The sequence below is a fragment of the Convolutriloba macropyga genome, chromosome 15 (assembly GCF_964194025.1).
Source record: "Convolutriloba macropyga chromosome 15, txConMacr16.3, whole genome shotgun sequence".
NCBI classification, from domain to species: domain Eukaryota; kingdom Metazoa; phylum Xenacoelomorpha; order Acoela; family Convolutidae; genus Convolutriloba; species Convolutriloba macropyga.
Genome location: NC_134482.1, coordinates 15,416,972 through 15,440,643, shown reverse-complemented (window position 1 = coordinate 15,440,643; position 23,672 = coordinate 15,416,972). Strand labels below are relative to the sequence as shown.

The 23,672-nt window shown below is 36.2% G+C and overlaps 1 protein-coding gene across 1 annotated transcript in view; it reads left to right on the top strand.

Annotated features, from left to right (window-relative positions):
• LOC142354591 (uncharacterized) overlaps window positions 1–21,272 on the top strand; it is a 33,899-nt gene extending 12,627 nt beyond the window's left edge. Inside the window, exons 4-6 of the mRNA XM_075406919.1 lie at window positions 7,823–7,991; window positions 8,379–8,676; window positions 20,739–21,272. Coding sequence (XP_075263034.1) covers window positions 7,823–7,991; window positions 8,379–8,676; window positions 20,739–21,103 — 832 coding nt within the window. The 3' untranslated portion in view covers window positions 21,104–21,272. The remainder of the gene's footprint in view (window positions 1–7,822; window positions 7,992–8,378; window positions 8,677–20,738) is intronic.
• Window positions 21,273–23,672: the final 2,400 nt, after the last annotated feature.

The following is a 23,672-nucleotide window of genomic DNA, read 5'->3' as shown; positions in this document are numbered from 1 at the left end:
CTTTGTCATCGTGAAGATTACAACTAAATGTAACTAAATTACAACTAAATTACGACTAAATGAGTTCGCACTCACTTTAAATGTGCTCTTCATTCATGCCATTTTGACTGAATTGCGTGCGCGGCGTCTTTTAAAACTCCTGCTGGAGGAACTTTTTCTGTTGATTAGGTTTTTGGCCACTCATGACTTGCCTCACTAAGAAGAATTCCTCGCGCAGAAATCATTTTTTGCTAACTTCAATATCGAAGGAGATAATGTCAATTCAAATTATTTCACACTAAAGGACGGTTATTTGAGTGGAGCTAACATAAACAACACAATTCATGCTATTTCTTAAGAATACGACTTCTCAGAAATTAGTTCAAAACTGAAATTTCTCTTCTTCGGTCTTGTCTTTCTGAGACTGCAGGTCTACAAAGCTATCGCAGCTATATTCTGGCTATCTGCCAGCTATGTTCATTTTTCTTTACCTCGAAGTTATTTCGAATTGAATTCCCTGCAACTTGATTTGGGTCGTTTCCAGAGTGTTCCGCCTATGTTTTTACATTTAGTTCCCTTTACCTTCTGTTTAAGTTTTGCGTTTTAAACAATTCATTTTTTTACCTTTGGTCTCTGGTTTACGTATCTCAGTTTCAACTGAATGGAATTAAGGTTTCATTCAGAATAAATTTGAGCAACAAAAGGAATGCGGTTAATGTGTAAAGAGCAAAATTGAAAGATGTGGAGTCAACCGATAAAGCCCTACCACCAAGTCCTAGTGCATTATGTAAACAAAATTCATTAGAGACAGTTGTAAAAGTATTAAGCTCATTTTTGAAGCTGAATCCAGTGTAATTAAATCTAAATAAACTAATTAAATATACACCTTGAATCTAAATAAACATCAAATTAGAAATTGTTTTTGCCAATTTATTGGAAAAAGCTGTCAGTTTGTATCTTTTCTTTTCCTTTTCTTTTTCGCATCCAAGAGAACGTCAAGGGGGTCAACGGCCGCGGTTTTCCAGCAATTTGCTTGCTATATCTTTTAGAGTGGGAGTGGTTATTTGAGATTTTTCTGAAACTTTTACTTTGATTAAATTGTTTTCCCCTGTAAATATTTTTGATTTTAAAAAATAGCCCATTGATCTGCAAACTAAAACTAAATGGATATGTGTTTTTTACTCCCAAAGTTAATGATATCTGACGCCTGTGTGCTCTCCACCGGAAAGTTCAACCAGTCCTATGTGAGTGTAATCGCAGGAATAGGCAGAATGTTATGAAAAATGTGTTGACAATATTTGATATGAATTGCTTCTTGGACTTGGATTCATATAAAATGAGCCCACTTTTATCCTTATTTAACTGATTGAATCATTTAAACCGGTTAGCATAGGTACAAAGCTATAATTTAAGCCAAGTTAAATTACTGTTTTCTTAATTTTTCAAATTCGAAGAATTTGAATTGTGTTTTTTTTTTCTGTTCACCTTTTGTGGAACTTCTTGTTGTCAATTGAAATTCAAAATTTTGAGAATTTTCGACACGCTGGAGATGTAAAAAGAGAGAAAAACATGTGGGAAGGCGTATTTTTTTCATGATTGCTGTTTGAATTGAAGTGAAATAACAGCGTTGGAAGAAATTTAGCTGTTTCTGAGAGATCTTTTGAGATGAGGCAATTTGACTAGTTGTAAAAATTTTTACTATATTACTAGATGGCATACATTTGTTCTATTGTTTCCGAGTTGCAGCTTTATGAGTGCCTTAAATGGCAGCTAATGGTTCATTTGACATTGACACTGTGCTTTCATTAAATACTAGTACTATTTGAGTTTTCACTGTTTTGTGGTCCGTAGTCCTGTTGCTTCGTCATTGACACTGCAGCGCGTTCTAATTGAATCTCGTTGATGTATAATTACTCTCGAGGGAACTTTGAAGCAGTTGTTGTAAACGTGTCCTTTTTATGCAAAATTTTTGCTTGACCGTTTTGGCACTTTTGTTCTAGAACATTCTTCGCTTTCAGGTGACCTTGCCTTCTAAATTTTGTGCAATATCAATAGCTGGCATACCGAATTAAAGTGCGCTGCTAAATTAAAATCGACTGTGAGCCGTTAAATATCATAGCCGTTCTCAAGTAGTGGTTAAGATGTCAGACTGTGACGTCCCGTAGGTCGCGTGTTCGAATCCCTATATCAGGTCGGATTTTTTTTGCACCCATCAAAAATTTTCTGAGCTTAACTTCCTAAATTAATTTGCCACCGCTTGTAGTTTGGGAGCAATTCATCCGACGTTAGTTTTCAATTGATATCTACCTGTCCCAAGAGCTTAGATACTATTTATTTCCATGAAACACTAAAGAATTTGTTAGTTTTGCCAGTATTATAGTCCCTCTGCCATACTGTTTTTAAGTTTGGTGAATCACAGGTTTCACAATGACCTGTAATTGAATTGATTTAATGGCTTTTGTCATACTTAACGCTTTCAACGACTTAGATTCCATTAATTTTCATAATTTCTTTGTGATAATTTTTAGAGCTTTGAGCGTTTTTTTTTGTTTTCTGATCCTTTATTTAACTAATGATAGATCTCATTGAATCTCTGAGACATTGAATCTAATTAAAATCTAATTAAATTTTTCTTATATTGGTTTTAACGAACTAAATACTAGTTCAGTTTTTTTTTCATGAAATGTTATTAATAGCTGCGGTTAACCTCTCAGGGCTATTACATGGCGGTATTTTTTCTTAGTTCATTTTACCTTTTGATCATGTCACTGCTTTCACGTTTGATTTGTGACTCGCCTCGCTCACTGTTTCAACTGAACGGAATTTAAATCTATTCACTAATAAATGAATTAAATAACATAGGGAATGCTGAAAATCAGAGAAACGAAATCAAAAGAAACGGGATAAAGCCCGTCATTAAGTCATAGTGCATTAGTTTATCAAAATTCATTGGAGCGGTTACTTTATGGTATCATTTTTAATCTAAATAGCCTTCAATTTAGGAAACGAATTCAGTTGTGTAATCCAACTTAAACTGCACAAAAAATGAGAACACTTTTCAACATTTAGAAAAAAGCCTGACAATTTGTATCTTTGAATGCTTTGTTTCAATCCCTATTGTCACAAATGGGGTCAATGGCAGCTGTGTTCCGGCATATGCCGGCTACATTTGAATTTTGAATGTTTTTGTAATCCTCCCATTGTCATACTTCTTAGTCTCGTTATTTTTAGATCTCATTGACTCTTCAATGCGGCCTAATTGAATATCCTTGGTGGTTTCAATTGCTGTCTACCTGTTCCACGAACTTGGATGCTATTTGTTTATATGACAAGTTAGTGAATTTTTGGGAGTTGCCCGTTCTTGTATTTTTTTCCGCTGTCCAGTCACTTAGTATAATTAGTTGCAGGTCTCAATGGCACCCTAATGGTTCAATTTATTGGTTTCTAAAAATCTAACTGCTTCGCATCTTCGACGCCATTTTTAAATAAAATGTTTGCGAATTTTTACTTCTGAGCGTTTTCTTAGTCTTAGTTTTTGTTGTTTTATAAGTTATTTATTAATAGCCGCCCTCATCTTCTCAGCCGGCTATTATAGCGCTCCTATTTTTTTTTTACTTCGTCGAATAAAAAAATGTTTCGCTTTACCTCATTTTGCCGCCTTTTCAACATTATGCGTGAAATCTTTTTGACTTCTCTAGGCTAGTTTCTCTCTTCTTTCATTCTGCTAGAATTGATTTTGAACATCAGTTACTCAGCAAAGCAATTCAAAATGAACAGAGTTAGTACAAAAATGGATATCAGAAATAGAAACGGGATAAACCCATAAAGCCCAATTTTAGATGCCCGCTATTTGAACGTCGTTCCTATAAGTCTTATTTACCATCTCTAATGCTTATTGTTATTGATAGTAGCCCCTGTAGCCTCGCTCTAAGAAACAGAAGTATGTTCAACTACGAAATACCATCAAAATAAATCGGACTTAAAAAAATGTTTTTGTACAAAAATCTTTTTTTTTTCAATATCTTCTGTTATTTCAATCCCAATCATGCTTATTGGAATCAACGGCGGCTATTTTCCGGCAATCTGCCGGGTATGTTTAATAATAGGTGTCCTCAACTCTCTAAAGAGCCGGAATTGAATTTTCTCAGCGGCTTCATTTGATGTCTACTGTTTCCAGGAAGTTAAGATAAGTTTGTTTTCATAAAGCGTGCCAAATTTTTGATTTTTCCCGTTTTGTTGTTTTTTATAGCCGCGAAGCGATAGCGACTTTTATTGGGGACATCGTGGTTTTTTTTACGACTCGAAGAGGAGTATTGAGATTCTACAGGTTTTTTTTTAGCAGAAAGCAAGTTTGTTCATGACTTGAATTTTGACTTCTTTCTGTTCGAGCATTCACCTCCGTTTTTGATTGTTGACTTCTGTTTTCGAACATTGGACTTTAACAGTAGCTTCGTTTGTAATGTATAATAATTAGGAACTGCTGCTAATGTTCATGGTGAAGAAGCCATTTTGAGATTTTTTGTTCCTATATAAGTCACCCCTAATTATCTAAACTACACCGCACAAACCCCCCCCCCCAACACCTACCTACCCCCACTGCCCCCGCACCCCCCCCCCCCAACTTACCCCTCCCTTCACCTAGCTACCCCCACCTACCCCCCCCCCCCCAACTACCCCAGCGTTACCCACCTCCCCAACCTATCTACCCACCTACCTACCCCCCCCCCCCCCACAACCTACCTACCCCCCCCCCACACACACAACCTACCTCCCCCCCCACCACCACCACCACGTACCCCCCAAACTACCCCCTCACTTCACCTAACTAACCCCACCTACCCCCCGCAACTACCCCAGCACTACCCACCTCCCCAACCTATCTACCCACCCACCCCACCTAGCTCCCCCAGCACCTAAAAAATTGTCGGCATTTTTAAAACACTTTAATGTGGTTTGTTGGGCTGCTTTTGTTTTTTTCTTTTGTCTATTTTGATGTTCTGATTTCGGTAAGGTTAGGTTAGAGATTATAATGCACGACGATTCGAGGCGTTTCCGGTATTCTACCGGCTATGTTTTTTAATTCCGCGTCTCCGTCGATGATTCTTGCGACCTGACTTCTTGGAATTGTTTCCTTCAATTTCAGCGACTTCTACTGCTTTGCAGTTAAAATTTGTGTGCGTGACGTCATTTGTTCTGCTTTTAGGTCAATTGCGTGACTTACCTCACTCATAAAAATGACTTCTGAAATCTCTTAATGAGCTTTAGTTTTTATGAAAATTTTCTAGTCAAAGATCAATAGTGTGCATCTGAGTAGTGCTGAACGTATATGCCATAATCCGTAAGGATTAGAGTCTTGAGTTTTTGATTAATAGCCGCGAAGCGATAGCGGCTATTATTGGGGACATCGTGTTTTTTTTTAATTCGTCGTCTTCATCGATAATTCTTGCGACCTGACTTCTTGGAATTAACTTTTTCAATTTCAGTGACTTCTACTGCTAAAATTTGTTTACATGACGTCAATTATTCTGCTCTTAGTTCAATTGCGTGTGTTACCTCACTCAAAAAATGACTTCTGAACTCACTTAATGAACTTTTCAATTTTATGAACTTTCACTTGTTAAAGATCAATAGTGTGCATCTAAGTATTGCCAAACGCATATGCCCTAATTCTTGAGTATTAGACTCTTGAGTTTTTAATTTCAAATATTATGAAAAAATTCTATTAGGACTTTATCCTTATAGAGCTTATCTGTCTGAATCCAAAATGATAGTCCGAATCCGAAATGATAGTCCGAATCCAACCCAAAAAGTGTATGGGTCTATTAAAGCACTGGTGGGCAACCTGTCTATCTTATTTCTTCAGTTGTTTCAATTCATGGAAGGCCACAAGCGTCTATCGCGACTATTTTTCGGCAATCTGCCGGCTTGGTTTTGTTTTCTTGTCAAATAGTCCCATTAATGACAGTTCTCTAAAACATAACTGAGTGTAATTATTGCTTTCAATTCCTGTCTAAGAGTTTTAACAATTTTGATAATATCTGTTTTCATGAATTTTTGAGTTTAGATTGATTGGAGATTGATCCCAATGAGTCTCCAATGAGGTCTAATTAAGTCTAGTTAATCGTTTCAATTAACATTTACTGGTTCCAAGAACTTTGATACTATGATGAAGTATTGGTAATTTTTAGTTTTATTCGTTCTTGTAGTTTTTTGATTATTCAATTTTCATATGACTATTGAAAAGTTTCATTGACTCCTCTAGTTAGACATGATGAAATCTACTTAGTGGGTCCTTTCCGTATCTACCCCTCCCTTGGCCTTATTTATGCTCAATAAATTTTATCGATTTTTTGTGATTGTTGGGTGTCTTGTTTTTATTTCTGTTTTGGAAGTTTTTGGCTCGAAACAATGATATGCTTTCTCTCTAAGCATTTTTCAGTCAGCTGCTTGGATAGAGCGATATTTTTGAATGCTCAGCAATTTTTTCATTCGTTTTCTTTTTTCAGTCTAATGTTAAAATTCTAGTTTTCGGTTGTTTGCTGTTTTTTCAAAACTGAGGATAAATTTTGTTTTTGCTGTAAATACTCTACTTTATTGAACATAGCTGTCGTTTTAATTTTAACGTTCAACCTATATATTTTAATGTATTTTTAAACTCGAAACTCTAAGGCTGCTTGTGATTTATCGAATAATTTTTTTGAGAACGATTTTCACAAACATAAAACTGTCTTTTCCATACTTTTTTGTCTGATAATTATTAATAGCCGCCGTCAGCCTATCAAACGGCTAACATTTAGGGGCTCTGCTTTTTTAATTCGTTTTACCTTTTGATCACGTTCTTCGTTTTGCATAAGTCACGAACTCCACGTTTGACTTCTGACTTACTTCACTCACTGTTTCAACTGAATGGATTTTAAATTCTTTCAGGCATCGAATTAGGTAATTTAGTGAATACGGCCAATGTCAAAAGAGCAAAATCAAAAGAAACGAGATAAACAGATAAAGCCCAGTCATTAAGTCTTAATTAGGTTATCAAAGTTCATTAGAGCGATTGCTAGCTGATTTTAGTATTAAGCTTAATAACCTTCAGTTTAGAAGCTGAAGTAAGTATAGGTTTATAATCTAACTGAAACTGCACACTAAATTAGAACAATTTTTAAAACTAAGGAAAATTTTTTTTCGTTTTCTATCTCGTCTTTTACTTTTTAAATCCCGATGTGCATCTAGCGCGTCAACGGCGGCTATTTTCCTGACCCAGGGGCCAGAAAACGTCCTCGAGGGTTTGATAATAAGTTACTGAAAAATTTTTTTTGCATGGAATAAATTTCATTTAAATATGAAAAATTTGATCAATTTTTTCATAGAACTGGCATTTTTTCAATTTTTTTGAATTTTTGTCATTTTTTAGGTTTCTGTAGCCTCAAGAGCCACATAACCTCCTCTAGGGTTTGATTATAGGTTACTGCATAGCTTCTAGATGTAATGAAATATTTTGCAAATCTTTCGAAATTTTGCTGAATCTAACATTGGGTTAGATTCAGCAAAATTTCGAAAGATTTGGTTTTCTGGTGAGATGCCTTTTTTGCTGTTATTAACCGAATGAAACCTTAAAAATTAATTCTGAGCTACGGAGAGTAAAAATATTTCACAATTTGATGCACTGAACAAGACGCTGTTGTGCATATGGCCGCATTTTCTTTAAAATTTTGGAACAGTGACGAAGTCAGTCAATACGTTAATCAATAATTTCTGCTAGTTTAATAAATGGTTCTTTTAATCTAATTTGGATGTAAGATGCTTCATATGACGTAAAGTTTGAAGCGCTGATTTTTCCTTGTTTCAGTTTCGGCAGAATTTTCTTTGCAATGATAGATCGTCATAACTGTGAAAGTGATGCGAGAGAATTTGACCCGAATTACAATTCAAAAGTGAGAAATTTAATCGAGAAGTGCACTAGTAGAAATCGCGATGAAAGACCGAAGCCGTTAGAGATCATCGAAGAGCTTGATCAGGTTAGAGAGGGTATTCCAATAAAGCAAGCTGTAAAAAATCACTTTAAAAAATTTGATTCAGAATTTTTTCTTTGAACAAGATCTGAATATTGTGGGTAGTAACACTGTGGAATCCGTTGATATTGATTTTTAGAAAGCAGAAAATAATTGAACTTTTGTTTGCTTTTTGACATACGGAAGCCAAGAAGTCATGTCTATACAAGCATTAATTCTTGTCTCAGAGGACCGAAATATTTCAGTAAGTGCTATTATCTTGCTTAAATACGTGCATTTATTAGTGAAATAAATCTGAATTCGCTGTATTCGTACTGAAAGAAACAAACGGAGAAAAGTGCTACCCTAAAATCTAGGTGCATTTACATCGTGCAACCGATTTTTGCATTTTAGTGGATAGAGCAACTGAAGGCCTCCGGTGACTGGAGTGGGTTCGAACCAGTATCCAGCTACAGAGTGAAACACGACAGCAAAAATGACAAGTGCTACTACATAATGAAGACAGAAGCAGTGCCCAACGAGGAAGTCGGGGAGTGCAAGAAAGCCCCGGAAGACCAGGGTGGCCTTAGGCTGACTTTTGAAAGTGTGAACAAAGATTACCAAGAGAAAGTGGAAATGAGCAAGGCGAAGCAGGATCACGAGAATGCGTTGAATGTGCTCTTACAGGAGTTTGGGCTGGTGGAAGCCTACAGTACGTGTTGATTGCGATAGTTGGGTTTTATCTAAATTTGAAAGCGTTCCACTGTCCTGGTAAAGATATTGATCTGATACGTAAAATGGGCTACCGTAGTGAGAGGTACTATACAACCCTCAGCAGTGTTTAATGATTGTGATAAACTTATTAAATTATTCCTGATTGTAATTATTTTTTGTTGTATCAGAGGCCGGACATTGTTTGGGTAGCCCCAGTTACCGGGGATTTCAGATTCCGGCGGAAGAAACCTGTATGCTTCATATTCGAATACTGCAAACGGTGTAGTATTTCAACGAACACTGAAGTCCTGATTTCCGAGTTCAAACTTTTGGCGCAAGATTTCTTCGCAATTGTTTGAGATTTTGTTACATTAGGTTATTTTCTCAGTCAACATTTGGCGCGAGAATTCTACGCATTTGTTGGACTGATCTATCTGTTTTTCTTGTAGTTATTTATTAATAGCCGCCCTCATCTTCTCAGCCGGCTATTATAGCGCTCCTAATTTTTTTTACAATTCAAAGAATTTGAATTGTATTGGGGCGCTGTCTTTTTTTAAGATCTGTTCACATATTTTCATGATTTTTGAAGTCAAATTGGATTAGTGATTTTGGTCAGGCCGAAACAGGAAGTGGAGCGAAAAAGCGAGTGGTTTTGCGGCGTAAATTTTTTTCGCTCTAAATTTAAAGCAGAGTGAGAAAACGGTGTTTGAACAAAATTTCACTTTCTCGCTAGTGGTTTTTTGTTCACATGCGGCAATTTCACTTTGATGTTTACTTTTTCCATTTTTTTGGATCGAATTTTTTTTCTAAATTGTTTTTCCAATCCATTCATAGTTCATTCTAGGCCTAGTTTTTTGTTGCAAACAATTTTCCATTTCTCGCTAGTGGTTTTTTGTCCATATGTGGCATTTTGGCATTTTTTTCTGTTTTTTTTTTAAATTTTTTTATGTCATTTCTTAGAAATGGTTTTCCCAGTTAACTCATAGTCCGTTCTAGGTCTAGTTTTTTGTTTAGTCGATGAAAATTCTTTGAATTGTACGTCAGGACTTGTCCTGCTATGTTTTTTACTTCGTCGAACAAAAAAATGTTTCGCTTTACCTCATTTTGACGCTTTTTCAACATTTTGCGTGAAATCTTTTTGACTTCTCTAGGCTAGTTTCTCTCTTCTCTCATTCTGCTAAAAGTGATTTTGAACATCAGGTGCTAGCCAAAGCAATTCAAAATGAACAGAGTCAGTATAAAAAATTGAAGTCAGAATTGAAGCCCAATTTTAGATGCCCGCTTTTTGAACGTCGTTCCTCTAAGTATTAATTACCATCTGTAATGCTTATTGGTATTGATAGTAGCCCCTGTAGCCTCTCTCTAAGAAACAGAAGTGTGTTCAACTACGAAATGCCATCAAAATAAATCGGACTTAAAAAATTTTTTTGTACAAAAATCTTTTTTTTCAATATCTTGTCTTTCAATCCCAATCAATGCAAGATAGGTTCGCAACAAGACGTCGCAAATACGAAATCTTATTGAATCTAATGATTTTAACCTTATAGTTTTAACAGAAACTTGGATCAAAGATGACTCAAATGATGAATTTTTTCTCCAGCAGTGTTGCCCAAATGGTTATTATTACTTGAGTGTAAACAGAAAAGAAAGAAATGGCGGATGATTAGCGGTGTTCTATGATGGAACTTTACGTGTCGATAATTTTCCAAACAAGTGTTTAACAAACGCGGAGCTGAATTCTCTTGAGTTTATGCTTGGCAATTCGGTGTATCTTTTGGTTTGTATATACAGACGACCAAATACCAATGTTCGTGGTGTGGTTTTATAGGTGAGTTAACATCATTTTTTGAGGAGAAAGCGCTGTTCAAAAAGTTATTTATTGTAGGTAAAGGCAATATTTCTATGCTGCTATCAAATGATGCGTCAAGAAATTGGATTTCTTTTTTGGATGAATTTGGTTTGCAACAGCAAGTTACTGTGACTACTCACAAAAGTGGTGGAATTTTAGACCAGGTTATAACATCCGAGGAGTTTCTCTCTTCTCTCATTCTGCTAAAAGTGATTTTGAACATCAGGTGCTAGCCAAAGCAATTCAAAATGAACAGAGTCAGTATAAAAAATTGAAGTCAGAATTGAAGCCCAATTTTAGATGCCCGCTTTTTGAACGTCGTTCCTCTAAGTATTAATTACCATCTGTAATGCTTATTGGTATTGATAGTAGCCCCTGTAGCCTCTCTCTAAGAAACAAAAGTGTGTTCAACTACGAAATGCCATCAAAATAAATCGGACTTAAAAAATTTTTTTGTTAAAAAAATCTTTTTTTTTCAATATCTTGTCTTTCAATCCCAATCATGCTTATTGGAATCAATGGCGGCTATTTTCCGGCAATCTGCCGGGTATGTTTTAGATAGAATTTAGATTATTCGCTTAATTCGATCAGCGCTTACTGCAGTCTTCGGAATGTATTTATTTGTCCCAAACAATGACGGCTTTATCCCCGCCGCCTCCCCCATCCGATCCGCCATGCACTGTGTGCATGGTTTATGTACAGAACAAGAACCCGTTATCTGTGTTCCATGTAAATCAATGTGTTCATGGATCTTGCCTTGGAATTGCTCAGACAACAAATTGCATTGGAATGATATTTTGATCTTGTCCGAGTTGTTTGCCAACGTTTACAACAGAGTTATCAGCCCTTGATCGAATATCTGCTCTTGAAGTTAAATTAGAAAAAATAGATTCGCTGATTTATGAAATTCAATCACTGAAGCTGGAGATAAATTCTCTGAAGAATTTAGATTACCCGTATCTTAGAGCTGCTTTGAGAAATCGGACTGACCGCACTGCTAGCGATCGTAATTCAAAGAAACGAAAAGCTGAAGGCAATGAAAATTTGTTTGCTGACAAAGAGTCCCAAGACAAAAAACGGAGTTTTTAAGACGGGCACAAATAAGTGCCCGTCTTGAAAACATCAGACGACAGTCAGTGCAATTAAAAGGTCACGGAAAAGACGGCATCTCTACATTGGTCGTTTAAGCAACTCGGTCTCTACGGATGATATAACAGAATATTGCAAGAAGAAGGGAGTTGATCTGCTGTGTATTCCTGAACTATCCAGAGACGAATCTCGTCTGAAATCTTTCCACTGTGTTTTCAAATTCGATAATGATCAAGTTGAATCTCCCGATTTTGGCCCGAAAGTGTTTCATTTTCACGATTTTATTTGAATCAGAAAGAGAGGGAGTGGCTGGCCTCCTTTTATACTTGACTATCTAATGTTAAATCTGTCAGTGGCCGTGTAAAAGTTTGTTTACATAATGCAAGATAGGTTCGCAACAAGACGTCGCAAATACGAAATCTTATTGAATCTAATGATTTTAACCTTATAGTTTTAACAGAAACTTGGATCAAAGATGACTCAAATGATGAATTTTTTTCTCCAGCAGTGTTGCCCAAATGGTTATTATTACTTGAGTGTAAACAGAAAAGAAAGAAATGGCGGAGGATTAGCGGTGTTCTATGATGGAACTTTACGTGTCGATAATTTTCCAAACAAGTGTTTAACAAACGCGTAGCTGGATTCTCTGAGTTTATGCTTGGCAATTCGGTGTATCTTTTGGTTTGTATATACAGACGACCAAATACCAATGTTCGTGGTGTGGTTTTATAGGTGAGTTGACATCATTTTTTGAGGAGAAAGCGCTGTTCAAAAAGTTATTTATTGTAGGTAAAGGCAATATTTCTATGCTGCTATCAAATGATGCGTCAAGAAATTGGATTTCTTTTTTGGATGAATTTGGTTTGCAACAGCAAGTTACTGTGACTACTCACAAAAGTGGTGGAATTTTAGACCAGGTTATAACATCCGAGGAGTTTCTCTCTTCTCTCATTCTGCTAAAAGTGATTTTGAACATCAGGTGCTAGCCAAAGCAATTCAAAATGAACAGAGTCAGTATAAAAAATTGAAGTCAGAATTGAAGCCCAATTTTAGATGCCCGCTTTTTGAACGTCGTTCCTCTAAGTATTAATTACCATCTGTAATGCTTATTGGTATTGATAGTAGCCCCTGTAGCCTCTCTCTACGAAACAAAAGTGTGTTCAACTACGAAATGCCATCAAAATAAATCGGACTTAAAAAATTTTTTGTAAAAAAATCTTTTTTTTCAATATCTTGTCTTTCAATCCCAATCATGCTTATTGGAATCAATGGCGGCTATTTTCCGGCAATCTGCCGGGTATGTTTTAGATAGAATTTAGATTATTCGCTTAATTCGATCAGCGCTTACTGCAGTCTTCGGAATGTATTTATTTGTCCCAAACAATGACGGCTTTATCCCCGCCGCCTCCCCCATCCGATCCGCCATGCACTGTGTGCATGGTTTATGTACAGAACAAGAACCCGTTATCTGTGTTCCATGTAAATCAATGTGTTCATGGATCTTGCCTTGGAATTGCTCAGACAACAAATTGCATTGGAATGATATTTTGATCTTGTCCGAGTTGTTTGCCAACGTTTACAACAGAGTTATCAGCCCTTGATCGAATATCTGCTCTTGAAGTTAAATTAGAAAAAATAGATTCGCTGATTTATGAAATTCAATCACTGAAGCTGGAGATAAATTCTCTGAAGAATTTAGATTACCCGTATCTTAGAGCTGCTTTGAGAAATCGGACTGACCGCACTGCTAGCGATCGTAATTCAAAGAAACGAAAAGCTGAAGGCAATGAAAATTTGTTTGCTGACAAAGAGTCCCAAGACAAAAAACGGAGTTTTTAAGACGGGCACAAATAAGTGCCCGTCTTGAAAACATCAGACGACAGTCAGTGCAATTAAAAGGTCACGGAAAAGACGGCATCTCTACATTGGTCGTTTAAGCAACTCGGTCTCTACGGATGATATAACAGAATATTGCAAGAAGAAGGGAGTTGATCTGCTGTGTATTCCTGAACTATCCAGAGACGAATCTCGTCTGAAATCTTTCCACTGTGTTTTCAAATTCGATAATGATCAAGTTGAATCTCCCGATTTTGGCCCGAAAGTGTTTCATTTTCACGATTTTATTTGAATCAGAAAGAGAGGGAGTGGCTGGCCTCCTTTTATACTTGACTATCTAATGTTAAATCTGTCAGTGGCCGTGTAAAAGTTTGTTTACATAATGCAAGATAGGTTCGCAACAAGACGTCGCAAATACGAAATCTTATTGAATCTAATGATTTTAACCTTATAGTTTTAACAGAAACTTGGATCAAAAGATGACTCAATTTTTTCTCCAGCAGTGTTGCCCAAATGGTTATTATTACTTGAGTGTAAACAGAAAAGAAAGAAATGGCGGAGGATTAGCGGTGTTCTATGATGGAACTTTACGTGTCGATAATTTTCCAAACAAGTGTTTAACAAACGCGTAGCTGGATTCTCTGAGTTTATGCTTGGCAATTCGGTGTATCTTTTGGTTTGTATATACAGACGACCAAATACCAATGTTCGTGGTGTGGTTTTATAGGTGAGTTGACATCATTTTTTGAGGAGAAAGCGCTGTTCAAAAAGTTATTTATTGTAGGTAAAGGCAATATTTCTATGCTGCTATCAAATGATGCGTCAAGAAATTGGATTTCTTTTTTGGATGAATTTGGTTTGCAACAGCAAGTTACTGTGACTACTCACAAAAGTGGTGGAATTTTAGACCAGGTTATAACATCCGAGGAGGTTGAAGTATCAGAACCTCTTGTAAATTTCATTACAAGCTCTGATCATGGAGTTGTGCACTTTGACCTGCAAAAGCACGAGAATTTAGCTATAAAGAAGGCCTCGTGCAGAAATTACCGAAATTTTGACGTGGAAGCGTTTGCAGAAAATATTGTTGCTCCGATCGACATATAATCCTGAAAATGTTTGGAACAGTGTTTTAATGAACGAAGTAATTTATGTCAATAAAAACCATCCTCTGAAAATTAAATATGTTCGAAATCATACGTGCCCTTTCTTTGAGGATGAGCTAAGAACCATCAAAAGACCGAGAAGAAAGTTAGAGAAAGCTTATCGCAACAATGAAAATTCCCGAGACAAAAGCCGGTTTATTAATTCAGTTTTGGAGTATTTTGAGCTGTTTACCAAAAAGAAAAGTGAATACCTTGACAAATGTGTCGCTAGTGAAAATAAGCGTGTTAGGTATTCGATGTTTCAGCAACTCTTAGGAAAAAATAATGTCCTGCGGCAGTCACTAGGGGAGCCTGAATGCCTAGCAAAAAAGTTTAATGCTTTGTTAAGAAAATAGAAACCGTGTTAGTTTCAATGCCTCTAACAAATGGTTTAAAATTGAATAATTCACATACAACTACCCTGGACGCTTTTCAGGTTTTTAATCTGAGCGATTTGAAATTACTTCTACCTAAAATTTCGAACAGTACGGCACCGAGTGATGTCATACCAACCAGGTTATGTAAAAGTCTTTTGACTAAGTCTCGGACTACTTCATTGCGTTAATTAATTTAACCCTCCAGATAGGATACTTCCCAAATCAATTCAAACAAGGAGTCGTGAGGCCGCTCATAAAGAAGTCTAACCTTGATCCTCAATTGTTGTCGAGTTATCGCCCTGTGACAAATCTAAGATTCCTGTCAAATGTTATTGAAAGAGTTGTTATTTACCAAATTAATTTTTATCTGGAATCCAATAATCTCATGAGCAAGTATCAGAGTGCTTTTCGTTGCTCGCATTGAACGGAAACGGCTTTGATTAAAGCCTTTAATGATCTTCTTTGCTATCTAGACGAGTCGTGCTCCCTAATGTATATTGGGTTAGACTTATCCGCAGCGTTTGATATTATTGATCATAAGTTTTTATTTCATATTAGCGAAAAGGATTGGTTTTGGATCGGTGGTATTACTGTTTATTAAGAATTATTTTTCGCATCGTTCGCAACAAGTTATCATAAATGGATGTCTTTCTGGTTATGTTAAATTTAAGACAGGTGTGCCACAAGGTCGGTTCTTGGTCCTTTGCTTTTTTCCTGTTACATGCTGCCTTTAGAAGATAAGCTGAGAGAACTGGGAATAAAGTATCCTTTCTACAAAGATGATACCGTCCTTTATTTTGTTTTCTGTTCAACTCTCAGTAAATGCATGTTCGATGATATTTTAACCTCATTTCAACGTTCATTCAGCAATGCAAAATTGAAATTGAATGGGGATAAGTGTGAGTACATGATTATTCGGAAATGTAAAATTGTTAAGCATGGTCTTTTACGTCTGCCGGAAAATGGTGACTACACTGAACTGTTTTTGAGAGAGCGATTAATTGATGTGTAAAAAAATTTTCTCCAATCGAGCGAACTTTTTTTGTTCACGTGCGGCTTTTAAAAGCAGTTTTTTTGCAACTTTTGATGGTTATGAGGTTTGATTTTGATATTGTATTAGTTTCCGATTTGTATTGATAGGAATTGAAGGTTTCAAGTACTTAATTTGGTTTTTAATGCTGATTTTGAGGTTTTTGATCAGTTTTGCTGATTTTTAGACGAAATTAAATGGTTTTTTAACGTTTTTTTTGTTTTACTGCTTTAAGGGTTATGTCAAATTTAAGACAGGTGTGCCACAAGGGTCGGTTCTTGGTCCTTTGCTTTTTTCCTGTTACATGCTGCCTTTAGAAGATAAGCTGAAAGAACTGGGAATATAGTGTCCTTTCTACGCAGATGATACCGTTCTTTATTTTGTATTCTGTTCAACCCTCAGTCAATGCATTTTCGATGATATTTTGACCCCAATTCAACGTTCATTCAGCAATGCAAAATTGAAATTGAATGCGGATAAATGTGAGTACATGATTATTCGGAAATGTAAAATTGTTAAGCATGGTCTTTACGTCCGCCGGAAGATGGTGACTACACTGAACAGGTAAAAGTTCTAGGTTGTTATTTAGATTGTCAACTTACTCTGCAACGACAGGTCAACTTTGTTTGTTGGATTTCATTTTATTATCTCCGTAAAGTGTGGTCAATTCGTGATCAAGTTAAAACATTAGTCCTAATTGAGTTAATTAGAATTTGTGTTATCACGTGTTGACTACTGCAATTCTCTTTATTATGGTCTGCAAAACTTTTTATTAGTAAAACTTCAGCGAATAATGAACTATGCCGCGCGTTTGATTTTTCGATTGTCACCTTCAACACCAACTTCGTCGTACCTGAAGCAGCTACACTGGTTGCCAATTAGGCAACGCATTGTGTTCAAAATCCTATTGTGTGCGCATCGCTTTGTACATCAGCCTCCCAAACTCCCACTATATTTATCGGAACTAATGAAACGAAACACGATGGTTACAAGTTCTCAATATTTTTACAATTTACTTGTTCCCAAGTTTTGCTCTAATTTTGGAAGACGTTCGTTCTCGCATGCTGTCGCTGTTGAGTGGAATAAACTCTCATTTGATTTGAAACTTAGCCCATCTGAAGTTTTATTCAGGCGAAAACTCAAAACTTATCTTTTTAAATTTTCCTACACTTGAGATTTCAAATGGTACCTAAACCAATCTTAATAATAATAATAATAATAAAATAATAATAATAATACTGATTAATTGCCACGTCCTCAATTCGAGGCGGCTATTATAGCGCTCCTAATTTTTTTACGACTCAAAGAGGAGTGTTCGAGAAGTCCTTTTTTTAATAAATTTTGTTTGAGTGATTTTTGAAACGGGAAATGAAATGCGTGAAAAAATTTGGAGTAATTTTGGTGCTGAACAAATGTGAAAAGCGGTGCGAAAAGAGAGTGGTTTTTGTTCATATCGCTGTTTTTGAGAGAGCGATTAATTGATGTGTGAAAAAATTTTCTCCAATCGAGCAAAATTTTTTTGTTCAGGTGCGGCTTTTAAAAGCAGTTTTTTTGCAACTTTTGATGGTTATGAGGTTTGATTATGATATTGTATTAGTTTCCGGCTTGTATTGATAGGAATTGAAGGTTTCAAGTACTTAATTTGGTTTTTAATGCTGATTTTGAGGTTTTTGCTCAGTTTTGCTGATTTTTAGACGAAATTAAATGTTTTTTTAACATTTTTTTTGTTTTACTGCTTTAAGGGTTATGTTAAATTTAAGACAGGTGTGCCACAAGGGTCGGTTCTTGGTCCTTTGCTTTTTTCCTGTTACATGCTGCCTTTAGAAGATAAGCTGAAAGAACTGGGAATAAAGTATCCTTTCTACGCAGATGATACCGTTCTTTATTTTGTATTCTGTTCAACCCTCAGTCAATGCATGTTCGATGATATTTTGACCTCAATTCAACGTTCATTCAGCAATGCAAAATTGAAATTGAATGCGGATAAGTGTGAGTACATGACTATTCGGAAATGTAAATTTGTTAAGCATGCTCTTTTACGTCTGCCGGAAGATGGTGACTACACTGAACAGGTAAAAGTTCTAGGTTGTTATTTTGATTGTCAACTTACTCTGCAACGACAGGTCAACTTTGTTTGTTTGATTTCATTTTATTATCTCCGTAAAGTGTAGCCAATTCGTGATCAAGTTAAAACATTAGTCCTAATTGAGTTAATTAGAATTTTAGTGTTATCACGTGTTGACTACTGCAATTCTCTTTATTATGGTCTGCCAAACTTTTTATCAATAAAACTTCAGCGAATAATGAACTCTGCCGCGCGTTTGATTTTTCGATTGTCACCTTCAACACCAACTTCGTCGTACCTAAAGCAGCTACACTGGTTGCCAATTAGGCAACGCCTTGTGTTCAAAAAATCCTATTGTATGCGCATCGCTTTGTACATCAGCCTCGCAAACTCCCACTATATTTATCGGAACTAATGAAACGAAACACGATGGTTACAAGGTCTCAATATTTTTACAATTTACTTGTTCCCAAGTTTTGCTGTAATTTTGGAAGACGTTCGTTCTCGCATGCTGTCGCTGTTGAGTGGAATAAACTCTCATTTGATTTGAAACTTATACCATCTGAAATTTTATTCAGGCGAAAACTCAAAACTTATCTTTTTAAATTTTCCTGTACTGTTGAGATTTCAAATGGTACTTAAACCAATCTTAATAATAATAATAATAATAATAATAATAATAATAATAATAATAATAATAATAATAATAATAATAATAATATAATAATAATAATAATAGTAATAATAATACTGATTAATAGCCACGTCCTCAATTCGAGGCGGCTATTATAGCGCTCCTAATTTTTTTACGACTCAAAGAGGAGTGTTCGAGAAGTCCTTTTTTTAATAAATTTTGTTTGAGTGATTTTTGAAACGGGAAATGAAATGCGTGAAAAAATTTGGAGTAATTTTGGTGCTGAACAAATGTGAAAAGCGGTGCGAAAAGAGAGTGGTTTTTGTTCATATCGCTGTTTTTGAGAGAGCGATTAATTGATGTGTGAAAAAATTTTCTCCAATCGAGCAAAATTTTTTTGTTCACGTGCGGCTTTTAAAAGCAGTTTTTTTTGCAACTTTTGATGGTTATGAAAGTTGATTATGATAATGTATTAGTTTCCGGCTTGTATTGAAAGGAATTGAAGGTATCAAGTACTTAGTTTGATTTTTAATGCTGATTTTGAGGTTTTTGGTCAGTTTTGCTGATTTTTAGACGAAATTAAATGGTTTTTTAACGTTTTTTTTTGTTTTACTGCTTTAAGTGGGATTTGAATAGAAGCTTGTTCCGTAAGGAATCTTCAGATACCAATTGATCAAAGTTTTGTTGGTATAAATCATTTTATTTCTCAGGAAAAATGACAGAAAAATTGAGAAATTTTAAACCAGTTTTCTTTGCAGATCTTTCTTTAAAATTAGACAAGTTTCTTACCCACCCTATTATGTCTTGCCCACTGTTGTGCGAGCTTTTCATTTCTCTAATTGCAAAGGAACCTTATTCGGTGTTATGTTTCCTAGTACTATTAAAAAAAACTCCTTAAGTTTTTATAGTTTTTTTTTTTTCAATTTGTTTTTGAATGCCGTTTCTTTTCTTCCTTAATTTTTTTTTGGCGTTTGTGGAGGTTTAGGGTTCACAATAGTTGTTTAGGAAAAATCTTGGGCAATTTTCTGCTTCGAGTCGTTTCCGGAATTCTTCCGGCTATGTTTTTTTACTTCGTCTAACAGATTTTTGTTTCGTCTGACCCTGACTTCTTGGAATTGACTTTTTCAATGACTTACCTCACTCAAAAGAAATGACTTCTGAGCTCACTTATGGAACTTTAAATTTTATGAACATTTACTTATTAAAGGTCAATAGTGTGCATCTAAGTGGTGCCAAACACAGATGCCCTAATTCTCTGATCCCCCCCCCCCCCCCCCAGTACGTCATGCGACCGCCAGTTACAGAGCACGTGCCATTACATAGTAAGTCATTATTTAAAAAATTTTACACGTGCATCTGTGGGATGCAAATAATATGCGCTCACTAAGCTGAGGGGGGCACAAACGGAAAAGATCCTAATTTTGAAAATCCCTATTAGGGCTTTCTCCTTATAGAGATTATGTGTCTCATAAAAATGACAGTCCGAAGCTAGCCCAAAAAGTCTAGTGGTCTATTAAAGGACTGGTGGTCGATCTGTCTGTTTTTTTTCTATAGTTGTTTCAATTCATGTAACGCTACAAGCGTCTATCGCGGCTATTTTCCGGCAATCTGCCGGCTATGTTTTTGGTGGCATAACAATAGTCCTACATTTAATGATTATATTTTCAATGGATATAAAGGACATTTTTTGTCTTAACACAATCCCGTAATGTCTTGATGAATGGTTGCAATACTATGTTTCGATCATTAAGAAGAACACAAACTGTTTTGAGTACGCCAACTCAAGTCCTGGCATTTGAGATTTTTCTTTCTTTTTGAATGATCTCTTGAGATACAGTTACCAGAATGATCTTTAAAAACTCGGATCTGTTCTGCCCACCCCCCCCCCCCCCCCCCTCAAACTCACCTGTTAGTTTTTTTTACATAGTACCATGTTTTATAATATTGGGGGCAAATAGATCCAAAAACTGCCGAGAACTGGCGTTGAATAGTTTGTTTTAACAGAATTTTGAATTAGCTAAATGGATAATGTTTTTAGGAAACGATGAGAGGGTCCAGAAAGCTGTGAAGGAACACTTGCGAGCTCAGAGTAACTACCAGAAACAACTGGCTCTTAAAAAACGAGATGAAGATCTCAAAAAACGTCTTGATTATCTCAAAACAAAACCAGATGAGCTAATGCGAGCTTTACACGTGAAGAAACTTGAAATTGACCGGTTGGTTGAACGAAAAGCGATGTTGACTGAAAAGATAATGGCCCAATATGTGAAAAATCAAATGATGAACGATGATAAAACGCGGGGTGATTTGCACTCACACAGACAGACAAGCGATTATGACGGAGAGATAATTGAAAGTTCAATTCTACCTATTCCCGAAATGAGTAGCAGTTCTAGGTTCTGAAGTTGTTTTCAGTCACCAATATTAGAATATTCAAATCTTCACATATGAAACAAATAGTAGATTATTTTTGATAAAATAGTTAATTTTTCATTCAAATAGATTGCCACAAATAATATTTAGTGCAACTTTAAATATTTGAATTCAGTAGAAATTTGATTGATGAAATTTTCGTTTTCTGGATAGTTGTGTGCGTTGAAATAACAAGGCGACTAGGTAGTGTGCTCGTATATAATGATCCGACCGCTTTCATCCACATTAGCTTTATTTTCTTCAAATGAGGTAGAGATTGGAAAGTTTCTATTAAAAACACTAATGGATTCTAGTGATTAATTGCTCTCAAACGAAGTTGGTAGCAATTATACAGTCTATTCTGTCCCCCCACCCCAGCTTAGTGGGCTTATATCTTTTACGCCCCAGCCGCACGTGCTATTTTTTACATAGTAACGTGCTATACAACAACATATAGTTTGTTACTGGGGGCGTAAAAAACGCGGGGTGGCCAAAACAGAATAGATCCCAATTATATTAGTCCTGTCGGTCTTTTTTATGCAATTTTTCGCTTGACAGATTTTTTGTCTGACCCATTTGACTTTTCTTCTTCAAAAACGGGATAAACAGTTAGCGCCCAGCGGGCATTACGTTCTCTTAGAGCCTTTCAGTTCACTAGTCTCCAAGTATACGATTCACAGAAACTGTTTTGGAGAATTATAAATATGGTGTGCAGGATGGTTCTTAGAGGTTAACCCCCCCCCCCTCACTTTAGCCACTCCCAAACCCCACCACTGCACATCGTTCAGGCCATAAGGGCCCCGAGCAGCGAAATAACCCCCCTCCCACCGATGCAACCCATTCCCTCGCTGCGCTCACATCACGCCCCTTCATTTAAGCTCAAGCTAGCCTCACTAAACCGTGGCTAGCTATTGACGAAGCCAACCACTCGCCGGTGGTTTGATTGCAATTCGCCCGACATTAGTCGGTTATGTTCATGTTTGATGCTCAAATATGGACACGTGCATACCAGTGTAATTATTTGCTCTCTAACGAAGTTTGTAGCAATTATATTAATCCTGTCGGTCTTTTTTATGCGACTTTTTGCTTGACCGATTTTTCGTCCATTTGACTTTTCGCCCTCAAAAACGTGATAAACAGGTAGCGCCCTGCGGGCATTAAGTGCTTTTAGAGCCTGTCAGCTCACTAACCTCCAAGTATGCGATTCACAGAAACTGTTTTGAAAACTTATACTTATGGTGTGAAGGGCGGTTCTTAAAGGTTGACCTCCCAACCACCCCGCCCCACATCAGCCCCCCTCTCACGTCACCCAATCCCCACCCCTGCACATAGTTCAGGCTGAAGGGCCCCGATGCACCCCCCGCGCTGCGCTTACCTCGCGCCCCTTCAATCAAATCTAAAGCTGGCCTTACTAACCCGTGGCTAGCTACTGATGAAGCGCTCGCCAGTCGTTTGAGAGCAATTCGCCCGATGTTAGTCGGTTATGTTTTTTATTTCACTAGGTTTTGACAAAAATTGAACTGGGCAAAACATTTTAAAGAAAATAAGTCAAGCTAATAAAATTGTTGAAGCAAAAAAGAGCAATTTTATCAAGTGAATACATAATTTTGTCGAACAACAAAAATGAGACTCTGATCCTACCCTATTCAGCCCAGAAAATAGTATTGACGGATTACTTGAATGCCAACATTTTCCAGATGTAATAGCAGCCTTTGATTGTTAACAAAGCAAATAACCCTACATACGGGAAAATAAATGAAATCAGAAAGAAATCATCTGAAAAAATCATTTCTCTTTGTAAACTAGTGTTGAAATTATATTTAAAAGTATAACATGTTGATGAAATGCAGAATAAGCGTTCTCAGAAAATATCTTCCAATATTGCGAAAAAATATGAGATGAAGGCGTCGAAAGTGACAAAAATGGACAACTGGAAAACTCAACTTTTTTGAATTTTTGAATTGAAGTGCGTGCAATTTAAAAGAAAACGCAGACTTGCTAAATTACAAGTCGAGGAAAAGGTACATTCTCAAGATTTTTGATAACTGCCTGCAGAAGTCAGTTTTACTGAATGGAGTAATTCATGCCCGTTGAAATAACCTATGGAACATTTAACGAAAAATAAAATAAATTGAATACGGCAGCAATTGATCTCAGGCACACATATTCAGCCGTTTGGTGGTAAAAATCGCCCAAGAAAACAACTGTTTGAAAAACTGTTATTGTTGAAATTATCATAAACAATCATATCAGGTTGATGAAATGAACAATGCGCGTCACGATGAAAATCACAATTCGGTTTCGTTGAAAAACTTTGAAAAACAATGCAACGAAAACTGTAAAAATCCGAATTTTGGCAAAACCCAAGTTGTTTTCAAAATTAGTGTTGTCAAATCTAATAGGACACGTAATCTGCTATCAAGCCGTTCAAACATTTCATAGAATTTAAAATTAAAAAGCAGCAAAATTTTTTTCTTACTACACTGAACGCAAAACGAAAAAAAAAAAGAAGACTGAAAAAAACTTCTCAGAATGAACAAATAAAGATAAGACTTCAAAA